The sequence below is a fragment of the Opisthocomus hoazin genome, chromosome 5 (genome assembly GCF_030867145.1).
Source record: "Opisthocomus hoazin isolate bOpiHoa1 chromosome 5, bOpiHoa1.hap1, whole genome shotgun sequence".
Lineage (NCBI taxonomy): Eukaryota > Metazoa > Chordata > Aves > Opisthocomiformes > Opisthocomidae > Opisthocomus > Opisthocomus hoazin.
This window is the reverse complement of record NC_134418.1, coordinates 48,184,634-48,198,032: the sequence shown is the minus strand read 5'-3', so window position 1 is coordinate 48,198,032 and position 13,399 is coordinate 48,184,634. Positions and strand designations below refer to the sequence as shown.

Below are 13,399 nucleotides of genomic sequence, written 5' to 3'. Positions count from 1 at the left end.
ACGTGTTTGGTCAGGTGTTCATCATCTGGTGACGTGCTCAGACGTGTGTTCTGTCACATTGGGTCAGGTTTGTCACATGTTGGTGATGTGCTTGAACACATTTTCTGTCACTTATTTGATCAGATACCAGGTGACATGTTCACACACTGTGTTCAGTTATGTGTGCTAGACACATTTGGTCGTGTGTTCTGATAAGTGCTACGACACACACCTGACATGTTCTGGGTGTGTTTTTTACACTTGGTCATGCGCTTGGCCGCATGTTCAGTTACCTGTTTCTGCTTTGCTTGAACAAGTGCTTGTCCACATGGTTGATCACATTTGGCCCCATCTTTGATCACGTGTCACGATCACGTGTTTCATTGCATGTTTGATAATGTGTTTGATTGCATATTTGACCCTACAGCTCCTCTTGCTGCAGCTGCTTTCTGAAATACGCGTTCTTCAGTTAGTGCCATCTGCGCTAATGTGCTGTTTGTTTTTCAACCCAGCCTTGGCAGTCGGAGGAAGAAGGCTCTTGGCTTCGAGAATATCCAGTGACCTTGATGCAGTTCTTTCGATATTTGTATCACAATGTGCCGGACCTCATTTCCTTGTGGATGAGTCCAGAGTTCCTGTGTGCGCTGGCAGCAACAGTGTTTCCTTTCAACATAAGACCTTACTCTGAGATGGTAGGAAATCCAACTAGTTAGCTGTTTTGGTTTTCCCCTGAATGTTACTTTTGAGGAGTTATCAATTAGCAGTCAAGCAAAGATAAACCTCTGCTTACCCTGCAGAAAGAGGTGGTTGTAAAGGCTGGGCTGGACATTTTGTACTTCAGTTTTGGATCTGAGAGAAGTTCTTGTTCAACTGAAGGCCAGCTGCTGTGCAGCGACGTCTGAAACTGCATTTTAGGGGGAATGTACGTGGTTTATTTGTTTTCTAGTGGACCATTATTTTCAATCCTATGAACAATGTTAGCTGAAATTTACAAAAGCAAAAGAGGCTGAGTCAACCTATGCTTTCAGCCCTCTGCTCTGGAGGATGTGATAAAATCTAAAACTTTCCTCCCACTTCCCATTTCTTCTTTTGTGGCTTAATAACAAGTGTTCTTGTATTAACTGGAACTACAGAGTTCAAGCTGGGAGAGCGTGTAAATTCAACTTTGCTTACATTGCAGCCTGAAGTATTCTTTGAGCTTAGTGTCATTTACAAAGAACACTATTTATAAAACAGGAATGGAGAGGAAGCAAACAGTTATTGTTAGCCAACATCTAAAAGTAATTTTACAGAGAACATGGAAGGGTAGTTAGGCTGCAGGTTGGCAAATGCTAGAACTAGGGAGAGTGTGATAAAATACTTAAGGAGATACTGGTGGCATACTATCTTTTTAAAGGTGCATGCTGATGAGTCTGTTATAAAGATAGTTTATTTTGCTTTTAACTTAAACTTGCACTTGAAGATGCTAGGAGCTCGCGCTCTCTCAAAAAAAATTGCCACTTATAAACTAGTAATGGTGATTCGACATTCACCTGTATAGAGTTTTTAGAGGAGCCTTGTGTCTCTGAGCAGTTTTTACTGTAACTAGTAAGTTCCTTGAAGCTTTGTGTAGCTGCCTGACAACTTGAGCTCTTTGCTGTTGGAGGACTCTATCGACTCCACATAGGTTAACTCCTCCAGCATGTCCCTCTGCCTGAATGTGTAGAACTAATCAATCCCTTGTGAATCGGATGAATAACAGCCAGCTTCCCGCAACAAAATGCTGTAACCCAAATTCAGCCTTGAGAGAAAATATTTAACTCATCTTTCAGCCTTTCTGAGATTGCTGTTAAAACCAGAAAAAGTACATGTTTGGGCTTCTCTTAATTTCTTGGGAAAACTCTCCTATTGAAGCAGACCAAATGTTCAAAACATTTGGTTACTTCATATATAAGCTAGTGATGCGATAAGCCTGTTGAGGGAAGTCATATTGTCTCCTCTTGCTTTTGGAGGAAGACGTTACATAAAAACAGTAAGTCTTTTGGATTCAACAGCTTTCATTACTGTTTGTGCTTTTGTTACAGTCCTCTTTAAGAGCTAGCCCCTCAAAGGTTCTTGTTCATCAGAAACAGGAAAGCTGTAGCGACCTTTTTTGGCTTTTAAAGATTTTGGGAAACTGGCTTACCCATAACTGCACTCTGATGAAGATACCATATTAAAAATAGAAAAGGCTCAGTTCTTTTTTTGTTTTCTGTCATGTAAGCTTGATATGCTTTTGGTGTCATGTAAGCCTTTTTTAGTTGTCTGCTGTCTTGATTTTAACTGCTTTAGTTAATAACTTTTTCAAAACTTTTCTTTTTTGCCATGAGAACTTATTTTTGCAAAGTATCTAGAAATTGCATAAGTACCTCTTCTTGGTAAGTGAATGCAAAATGTGATCTCTAGCTCATGTAACTCATTCCAGTCTTCACTGATTATTGTTTGCGTTGGGAATCTGAAACTAGAATTTGGATGTTTCCCTTGTTGTGTATTAGGGAAGTGATCCTGACCATAATAATCTCGTAAAAAGTCTTCTTAAGAAGCAAAATGTGAACAGCCTTAGAAAGACCAGTAAAGAAGATTAGCGAAAAGACTGCCGTGAATTTAATGATCTCCAGAGTTTTCACATGCTATTTTTCACAGGTCACTGATCTGGATGATGAAGTTGGGTCCCCAGCTGAAGAGTTTAAAGCCTTTGCAGCTGATTCTGGCATGAACAGGAGCCAGTCAGAATACTGCAATGTTGGCACGAAGACATACCTAACCAACCATCCTGCCAAGAAGTTTGTGTTTGACTTCATGCGTGTGCTGATAATTGATAATTTATGTCTCACACCAGCCAGCAAACAGACTCCACTGGTAGATCTTCTGCTAGAGGTACAGTTTCTTTGTTTTTTGTGTTTTGTTTTTATTATTTGAACTTACTGTGACACTTTATTCACTAAAATGTTTTCCTCTACTTAGCTTTTGAAGTTAGAGGCGTGATGACCTGGGATTCAGTAGAATCCTGTAAATTGTCGTGAAATAAGAGGAAAAAGAAAAAGGAACTCTAGTGTCTCAAATAGTAGTTTGCTCACCTTTAACAGCTTGGAAAACTTAAGAAAACAAGTGCAGAGACTTTATCTTGGCCTTCCTTTGAGAATGTTTTCTGGACTTCTCCTCCCTGACCCCTGCAGCATTTGTGTATAATGGTGACCATCTCTGGTGCTTGAGCTGACAGTCTCCATGCTGGTTACCTGGCTCTTTTCTTCCTGTACTCTGTTCTCCCTCCACACCACAGCCCTACTACAACTTTTGTTTCTGGACTCCTTAACATTTGACCAGTCAAATGGCTCTGTTAGTTGCTGAGCGCACCATGTCAATGTTTTATTTCTATTTTGTCCTCACTTTAGAGCAGCCATGATCTTGTTTTGGTATCTTAGCCAGTACCTCGTTTTGTCTGGAAACACAGGTAGTGTATCACAACACTAGATGTTCAACAGTGCAGCATGAGAAGTTGTAGCTTTCTTCAAGTTTTATTTTTATGGAGTATGATTAATTTGTTAAACACCTTTGAGACCATGAAAGCTGTGTTGGCTTTGTTGAAAATATAAAATCCCTGCAGAAACGTTAAGGTTTCTGTTTTATTAGATAAAAAGAAATGGTGGGACATATGGCACCATACACTATAAAAGTTCACAAAATAACTGTGTTATCTCCCTGTAAATTATCTTTTAAAGTTCATGGCACCTGCAGAAAGCATCCTTCTGTTAATGGTGCGGCAAGGGATGAGGAGTTCAGTTACTGTTTAACCGCCCACTCCTTCTTCAGACAATGTATTTAGAAATGTTCAGTTCCTATCAGTTCACATTCTCCCTTGACCTACCTGTTTGTTACCTTGTCTGTATGTTGCTGAGTCTCCCTGACTTTTTGATAGCTGCAGGAATATTGGACTGTGCTGGTATATGTCCTAACAAATTTCGTAGGGCAGTTGGGCATCCCTTTGCTGTCACAAAGCCGAAAATGAATTGTCAAGAGATGCAGTTCTACGTAAAAAGCATATTTGAGGCCGTGTTCAGATGGTTGCAGTTATTTTACTGCTGTTTTAATCTGTTTTCACTCATCAGTGTTACTAACACCTTAGCATAAGTGGAGAATTGGGTATGTACACACTGCTAAGCTATTACAAGGCAAGACAAAGTGGGTTTACTTAATGTCGTATTGCTTTCTAGGACTGTTCAGATGGATCATTCATTTAAGTGCAATTATGTATGCATTGAACAACACAAGGTGACAAGGTAGTTTTCCCCTTTAAGTGTAAAGGAAATTAGCAAGGTTTAACACATCTATCTATTGCATGACTATACAAAGGCTGCTGTAGTAACATGCAGAACCCTACATAGTAATGATGATCAGCTTACATCTTTGATCTGTCCCACTTACCCATTTTTTACTGAAGGAGGTGACTGTGTGAACTGAGGAGACCACAGTTTAACTATATGTTTAGTTAGAGCTTTGTGCACCTTTTCGGAATGTGTTGTTTTCCAGTTCCTATTACAGCAGAAGATAAATTTACTGAATTTAAATAGAAAGAAGGCCTGCTCTGTAAGACTGCATACAGCCAATGTATACTCAACTTGCATTCTTAAATTTTTAGATAAAGCCAAGACTTCTTACTCGAGACAGAATTTTAAGAGAAAAAAAACAGTTCATGAGCGTGGAGAAAAGAGAAGTTCACCTAGAACACTCTCCCCCTCCCTCTTTTTGCTCACTCATCGATATTCGTTATCTTAACATTGCAATTTTTTTATCAGGCTTCCCCTGAAAGATCAACACGAACACAGCAGAAGGAGTTTCAGACGTACGTTTTGGATGGAGTGATGGACCACTTACTTGCAGCTGATGTTTTACTGGGTAATGTAGCAAAGTTTAATTATCAATCTTTTGATTTGAGCAAAAGGTTTTGATTATTTAACTCTTTATTAGTGTGCTGTTTTGTTACAACTTGATGGTCTTTATTTTTGTTTCTGCTGCCCTTTCCTTTCCTTTTGATGTGTCAGTGGTGTTGCTGTGCTTGCATGTTCCCTCATTATCTTGATTGTGCCAAAGCTGTAAAACAGGTTATTAAAAAAATACTATACGGTAGAAATCTTTTGGATATGTAAGCCAGACAAATAGCAATCACGTCAGTAAGAACTGAAATGGGATCTTGCATCATCTCTCTTGTCCTTCTTGCCTTGGTAGAGGATCTGGAGCTTTTGTCAATTTATAACATGTGGGACTTTGGTTTTTAAGTTAGCTTTGTTTCCGTTTCCTCCTACCGTAGTTTTATTATGAATGCAGCACCCCAAAAAAACCCTGTGAGATTAGTACTCCATTGATCCAGTGAATAAATGGACAGGAAGAGAATTAGAAGCTTGTAACTTGGATGTCAGTAGGGTAGGCTGTCCCACCAGAGCATGGGCGTAGATGATCATGAAGCGGCCTGTAGGAATATTGCTGCTCAGGTGCCCAGCTGGATTTCATGGTGGCCTGCTGGACTTCCCAGCAACTCTTGGTCTGCACTATCTCCATCCTAGATGTCATGGGGCAGCATGCATTTCTGTTCAAAAGTGCTTGTAAGGCTCCCCCTTTCTTGCCACTGCAGTGATTTGTCTTTGGGTACAGTGCATTAATAAAATAAATCCAGAATCATGTTACATGAAGCTTTGGGTCAGGTTCTCAGAAGAATCTCCTGCCCTTACAAGTACGTCTGTGCAGCCCAGGAGCAAGGCTTTGGTTTCCCCAGGTGTTCCTTTTTTGAGGTTTTGCCAGCTTCTTACAGGTGCAATGCTATCAAATGTTCTGTGTGCAGATGAGGCAACAAGTGAAGAAGTGTGGGTGAACTTACAGCAAAATCAGCACCACCGATTTTTTTTTTTTTTTTTTTTTTAATGAAAGCACTTGCACTTTTAAAGCTTCTCTTAATATAGCTGAACTGACATTTACATACACACAGATGCATGCAGCTGATGCCCATTGACTCTCAGTTTTATTGAGCAAAACACAGCGAGGGATAAGTGATGCCAGCTGATATCACTTGTCATTTCAGGGTGTTTAAAAAAGGTTCTTTTCTTTTTTGAAAAAGCAAAAGTATAATTATAAAATATATAAATTATATACATTGTGTATGTTATATAATAAAATATATATTATATAAAATTTATATTAAAATTTATATATATAAATATAATTATAAAAAGTGTAATAATACTAGAAGCAGAAGATCCCCTGCCTCTCGCCACCGGTCAGAAGGAGAGGACCTGAGAGACAGGGAATGGAAACAGGTCCCTGCTCAGGGCGGCAGATGAATCCCCCTCCCGGCCTCCCTCTTCACCCAGGTGCCCTTACACAAATAGGTATGAGGCTGTAGAACCAAGGGCCGGGCAAATGATGAGGTGGACGAAGGCCACAGACAGGGTTGCCCAGAGCTAGATAGTCAGCCCCATGCATCACGACTGCCTCCACGAATTCAAAAAGGAGGGTCACTGTCATAGGCGATTCCCTTCTGAAGGGAACAGAGGGCCCGATCTGCCAACCAGACCCATCCCACAGGGAAGTCTGCTGCCTCCCTGGGGCCTGGCTGAGAGAGATCACTAGCAAACTCCCTGGTCTGGTATGGCCCTCTGACTATTACCCACTCTTAGTTGTTCAGGTTGGCAGTGATGAGGTTAGGGACCAAAGCACATGGGCAGTCAAAAGGGACTTCAGGGCCCTGGGGTGACAGGTGAAGGGATCAGGAGCACAAGCACCTCTATCCCTCCAGTTGCAGGGGAAGATGAGGGAAGAAACAGGAAGAGTGAACAGATCAATACCTGGCTCCAAGCCTGGTGTCAAAGGCAAAATTTGGGGTTCTTTGATCATGGGTCAGTTTACATGGCACCAGGCCTGCTGGCAACAGATGGGGTACATCTGTCACAAAAGGGGAAGAAGATCCTAGCTCAGGAGTTGGCAGGACTCATTGACAGGGCTTTAAACTAGATTTGAAGTGGGAAGGGGATAAAACCAAGCTAGCTATTGAAAAGCCTGGGGGTGGCAACTCAGCTGTTAGTGGATGGTGTGCTAACAAGGACCTTCACTCTGCTGAGTCAGTGAGGGTATGGAACAGGGAGCTGTGCGGCAGCAAGGGTGCAGCTTCATCGGGGGCTCAACTCAAATGCTTTCATGCAAAGGCACGTAGCATGGGGAATAAACAAGAGGAGCTAGAGATGTGCGCACGTGTGCAGGGCTCTGATATCATGGGCATCACAGAGACGTGGTGGGACAGCTCCTGTGACTGGAGTATTGGGATGGGAGGATACAGGCTCTTTAGGAAAGACAGGCAGGGGAGACAAGGCGGAGGCGTCACCCTCTATGTCAAAGATCAGCTGGAGTGCATGGAGCTCCGACTGGGACTGGATGAGGAGCCCACAGAGAGCTTATGGGTCAAGATTAAAGGCAGGGCAGGGACAGGCGACATTACAGTGGGAGTCTGCTACAGGCCAACTGACCAGGACGAGCGACCGGATGAGGCCCTCTATAGGCACATAGGAGAAGCCTCAAGTTCAAAAGCCCTGGTCCTCATGGGGCACTTCAACCACCCTGACCCTGTTGGAGGGACAACACAGCAGGGCACAGGCAATCCAGGAGGTTCCTGGAATGCGTTGAGGACAACTTCCTCCTCCAAGTCACAGAGGAGCCCATGAGGAGAGGTGCGATGTTGGACCTTGTTCTCACCAACAAGGAGGGGCTGGTGGGGAATGTGAAGGTCAAGGGCAGCCTTGGCTGCAGTGACCACAGAATGGTGGAGTTTAAGATCCTTAGGGCAGTAAGAAGGGTGCACAGCAAGCTTGCTACCTTGGACTTCAGGAGAGCAGATGGCCTCAAGGATCTGCTTGGTAGAATACCATGGGATAAAGCCCTAGAGGGAAGAGGGGCACAAGAAAGATGGTTAATATTCAAGGATCACCTCCTTCAAGCTCAGGAGTGATGCATCCCGACCAAGAAGAAGTCAGGCAGAAATGCCAGCAGGCCTACATGGATGACAAGGAGCTCCTGGCCGAACTCAAGCAGAAAAAGGAGGCCTACAGAGCATGGAAGTAAGGACAGGTAGCTTGGGAGGAATACAGAGAAATCGTCCGAGTAGCCAGGGAACAAGTCAGGAAAGCTAAAGCTCTAACAGAATTAAACCTGGCCAGGGACGTCAAAGGGAACAAGAAAGCCTTCTGTAGGTGTGTCGGTGATTGAAGGAGAACTAGGGAATATGTGGGCCCTCTCTGGAAGAAAGCTGGAGACCTGGTTACCCATGATGTGAAGAAAGCTGAGGTGCTTAACGACTTTTTTGCCTCAGTCTTCAACAGCAAATGCTGTAGCCACACCGCCCAAGTTGCAGAAGGCAAAGGCAGGGACTAGGAGAATGAAGAACTGTCCACTGTAGGAGAAGACCAGGTTCGAGACTGCCTAAAGAACCTGAAGCTGCACAAGTCCATGGGGCCTGATGAGATGCATCCGTGGGTCCTGAGGCAGGACCTCCTACCCCTCTACTCTGCCCTAGTGAGGCCCCATCTGGAGTACTCTGTCCAGTTCTGTGCTCCCCAGTTCAAGAAAGGTAAGGAGCTACTGGAGAGAGTCCAGCGGAGGGCTACGAGGATGATGAGGGGACTCTGGAGCATCTCTCCTACGAGGAAAGGCTGGGGGAGCTGGGCTTGTTTAGCCTGGACAAGGCTGAGAGGGGACCTTATAAATGTGTATAAATATCTTGAGGGTGGGTGTCAGGAGGACGGGGCCAGACTCTTTTCAGTGGTGCCCAGCGACAGGACAAGGGGCAATGGGCACAAACTGAAGCATAGGAAGTTCCGTCTGAACATGAGGAAGAACAACTTCACTCTGAAGGTGACGGAGCACTGGAACAGGGTGCTCAGAGAGGTTGTGGAGTCTCCTTCTCTGGAGACATTCAAAACCCACATGGACGCTGTCCTGCGCAGCCTGCTCTAGGTGACCCTGCTTTGGCAGGGGGGTTGGACTAGATGACCTACAGAGGTCCCTTCCAACCCCTAACATTCTGTGATTCTGTGATGGAACTGGCATACGAAGTTATCAAACCACTCTCCGTCATATTTGAGAGGTCATGGCGGTCTGGGGAGGTCCCCACCAACTGGAGAAGGGGCAACATCACCCCCATTTTTAAAAAGGCAAAAAAGGAAGACCCAGAGAACTATAGACCAGTCAGTCTCACCTCTGTGCCTGGCAAGATGATCCTCCTCGAAACCGTGCTAAGGCACATGGATAACAAGGAGGTGACTGGGGACAGCCATCGTGGCTTCACCAAGGGCAAATTGTGCCTGACCAACTTGATATCCTTCTGTGATGGGGTTACAGCGTTGCTGGACAAAGGCCGGGCAACTGACATCATCTACCTGGACTTGCTCAAGGCATTCGACACTGTCCCACATGATGTCCTTGTCTCTAAATTGGAAGGATGTGAATTTGACAGATGGATCACTCATTAGGTAAGGAACTGGCTCGATGGACGCACTCAGTTACAATCAGTGGCTCGATGTCCAGGTGGAGACCAGTGACAAGTGGTGTGCCTCAGGGGTCGGTTCTGGGGCCGGTGCTGTTCAATATCTTTGTTGGCAACATGGACAGTGGGACTGAGTGCATCCTCAGCAAGTTTGCCGACGACACCAAGCTGTGTGTTGTGTTTGACACGCTGGAGGGAAGGGATGCCATTCAGAGGGACCTAGACAGGCTGGAGAGGTGGGCCTGCGTGAACTGCAGGAAGTTCAACAAGGCCAAGTGCAAGGTCCTGCATGTGGGTCGGGGCAATCCCAAACACAAGTACAGGCTGGGCAGAGAGTGGATTGAGGGCAGCCCTGAGGAGAAGGACTTGGGGTTACTGGTGGATGAGAAGCTCAACATGAGCTGGCAATGTGCGCTTGCAGCCCAGAAAGCCAGTCATATCCTGGGCCGCATCAAGAGAAGTGTGGCCAGCAGGTCGAGGGAGGTGATTCTGCCCCTTTACTCTGCTCTCGTGAGACCCCACCTGGAATACAGCGTCCAGCTCTGGAGCCCCAATATAGGAAGGACATGGAGGTGTTGGAGCGGGTCCAGAGGAGGGCCACGAAGATGATCAGAGGGCTGGAGTACCTCTTCTATGAGGACAGGCTGAGAGAGTTGGGGCTGTTCAGCCTGGAGAAGAGAAGGCTCTGGGGTGACCTTATAGCAGCCTTCCAGTACCTGAAGGGGGCCTACAGGAAGGATGGAGAGGGACTTTTCACAAGGGTGTGTAGTGATAGGACAAGGGGGAATGGTAAAAGAGGGCAGATTTAGATTAGGAGGAAATTCTTCACCATGAGGGTGGTGAAACACTGGCACAGGTTGCCCAGAGAAGTTGTGGCTGCGCCCTCCCTGGAAGTTTTCAAGGCCAGGTTGGATGGAGCTCTGAGCAACCTGGTGTAGTGGAAGATGTCCCTGCTCATGGCAGGGGGCTTGGAACTGGATGATCTTTAAGGTCCCTTCTAACCCTTACCATTCTGTGATTCTGTAATTGAAAAGGCTACAGGTCGTTCTGCAAACATGCAGCTCCAGTTCAAAAGGAGGACCATACATAAATATGATGCTTCAGGATCACAGGAGTACCATTTCTTCTGGACTCTTCCTGCCCCAGCCATCCCTGTTTAGGTCTTTGTCACTGTTGATTTCAAGCGTTCGCTTACCATCAAAGCTCATTATAGGGAAGCCATGAGGTTTTAGCTTTTTCCCTGAGTCTTTTCCTCTGCTACAGAAGTCTAGAAAGCACAGACTAATGTGAACGTGTTTATGCACGTGTTGTTTTTTGATAAATGAAGAAAACTGGGGTTTGGTTTTTTACCTAGGTGAAGATGCATCTCTGCCTATAACGAGTGGAGGAAGCTACCAAGTGCTGGTGAACAATGTGTTTTATTTTACACAGCGTGTGGTAGACAAGCTTTGGCAGGGCATGTTCAACAAAGAATCCAAACTTCTTGTGGACTTCATAATCCAGCTCATTGCACAGGTAACTTTTTCTATTAGCCTGCTTGCTAAAACATTTTCACATGTTACGTTAAAATCCATGGAGTGATGTCACTAAGCAACCTGCTAGTGATGTGTGTCAGGTCAGCATAGAAGTACGCTTTCCTTCCCCAGGCTTTCTTTCTCTTCACTGAGCTTTCCTAGCACATCTTGTCAGTGTGGAGTGCTTTCATACGGGGCAGTTGAGTAAAAACGGCTTTCAGATTATTTTTTAGAAATCTCCCAAAATAAACAAAATTTACCTTGCATGAATTTTGGGAAGCTTCCTAAGTTTACTTGGACATCTTTGGGAAGCTAGCTCATGGACTTTTATTGGAGATTGTTAGAAGACTTTTATTGTTAGAAATCAGCAGCTTTTTTATAGATGTTAAAATTATAAGTGTATCATCATATATTTATGTCATTTTGGTTCTTGAAATTTGTGGAATTTGCACTTTTGTTAAATACCAATTTTGAAAATTGAGCATGGGTCAATTCAGGAGAAGATTGTGTGCAAGTAAATTGATTTTCTGCTACTATCTGATCATGTTTTTTTTACTTCACACCAGTCAAAAAGAAGATCTCAGGGACTATCGCTGGATGCTATTTATCACTGCCTGAACAGGACCATCTTGTATCAGTTCTCAAGGGCACACAAAACTGTTCCTCAGCAGGTGGCTCTCCTTGATTCCCTAAGGGTCCTTACTGTGAACAGAAACTTAGTTCTGGGACCTGGAAATCATGATCAAGAGTTCATCAGCTGCCTAGCTCACTGCTTGATTAATCTGCATGTGGGAAGGTAAGTATCTCAGACAGAAGTTCATTCCAGAACCAGGGCTGTGAAGTATTAAAATGACCTGTTCTCTCCCAGCAATGACACTCATCTTGCAAATAAGTCAGCGATTTCTGGATAACTGTTTATAACTTTCCAGCCAGTGAAATGCAAGCAAGCTCAAGTGGTTCATTTTGAAACAAAAATAGGTTTGAAGACCCCAGGTATAGAGAACATTCTTCTCTCCTCTTACAGAGGCATTTTAAAATACTGATAGAAGTGCCTAGCTAACTATCTTGTTGTAATGCTTTGATATTTTGAAATGTTTTCAAAGTAGAAAGAAACACTGGTGCTAAGTAATGACATATCTCTTTGCTAATTGGATTTATTATCTCTTGAATCATTTCATGCAAATTCTGTATCTTAGTACTTGGATGTATAGCATTGAAGAAGTTCAGTCAGGCTTAAAATCAGATGCCTGTGACAAATGCTGTAGACACCCACTTTTCTGCATAGCTGCAAATGCCTTGCATTTTCATTTTTAGCTTCCAAAAGAATGTATGACTTGTGTTTCATCCAAAGACACTTGGACATCATCATCATCATCAGAATCCCTAATGTTCTCAATTTGTAGCCTCGACTGTTTTGTGTTTCTTCAAATATTACCATCTTCCTCTAGCAACATCAGTGTTCATGGCGTGTCATTTTTCATAAACCTTCAGTTCAGATTGTGACTGCAGATTATCAGAACTCAGGCGGATGGAATTGAAGATAACATTGCTGTAGTAGCATGTATTAATCTGTGTGGTACTGTCACAGGGAATCAAATGCTTTAAGTTGTAATTTTTTTTTTCTGGTTCTTGTTAATTCATTGTGTATTTGTAGCAACGTTGATGGGTTTGGATTGGAAGCAGAAGCCAGGATGACAACTTGGCACATTATGATCCCCTCTGATATAGAACCAGATGGAGTCTACAATCAAGATGTCAGCGAAGGTAGTCTGAGTGACAAAGCCACAGATGTCTGCTAATGCCACTTCTGCATTGTCATCACTAATCTTTTAACCCAGTTACTCTTAGGGCTGGGGGTGTATGGAGAGTGAATGTATGTATAAAAATGTATTAATAAAAAGATTAAAAAACACTTGGTAACACGAAGACAGACATATTCAGGGTAAGTTACTGTTTTGTTAAAATAGCAAGAGCTCTTCGTTGTTTTCTGGACATGCACCAGAATTAGAAATACTACTTTATATGCACTGAGTTGAATGCAATAGAAATGGGTCATTTTAAGTGTGCACCATGGTTTTGTATCAGCTGGACTTTACATAAGCATAGGTAAGAAATAATTGGTATAAGCTGTAAAATCATTATTCATTGACATCCTCAGGATCTTTCACTCAAAGGAAGTTTATGAACTAGTGGTGGAAGAAAGTATTCAGTGATTTTTTTTTTCTTACATGTATATTTTTAATATTTATACAGGTGTGTACTTATGCACACAGTCATACATAAAAATATTAAAGTGTAATGTATGTATGGCCTTATGTGTGTGTTATAGTTTGGCTGTGGCCAGCAACCAAAGGGCCACGCAGTCGCT

At 43.5% G+C, this 13,399-nt stretch overlaps 1 protein-coding gene across 5 annotated transcripts in view; it reads left to right on the top strand.

Annotated features, from left to right (window-relative positions):
- Positions 1–13,399, top strand: part of WDFY3 (WD repeat and FYVE domain containing 3) — a 211,650-nt gene that overhangs the window by 153,296 nt on the left and 44,955 nt on the right. For all 5 annotated transcript variants that reach the window (XM_075421129.1, XM_075421128.1, XM_075421126.1 and 2 more), the window contains 6 exons: positions 492–671; positions 2,641–2,874; positions 4,791–4,890; positions 10,872–11,032; positions 11,598–11,827; positions 12,686–12,795. In XM_075421129.1, the coding sequence (XP_075277244.1) occupies positions 492–671; positions 2,641–2,874; positions 4,791–4,890; positions 10,872–11,032; positions 11,598–11,827; positions 12,686–12,795 (1,015 nt within the window). The remainder of the gene's footprint in view (positions 1–491; positions 672–2,640; positions 2,875–4,790; positions 4,891–10,871; positions 11,033–11,597; positions 11,828–12,685; positions 12,796–13,399) is intronic.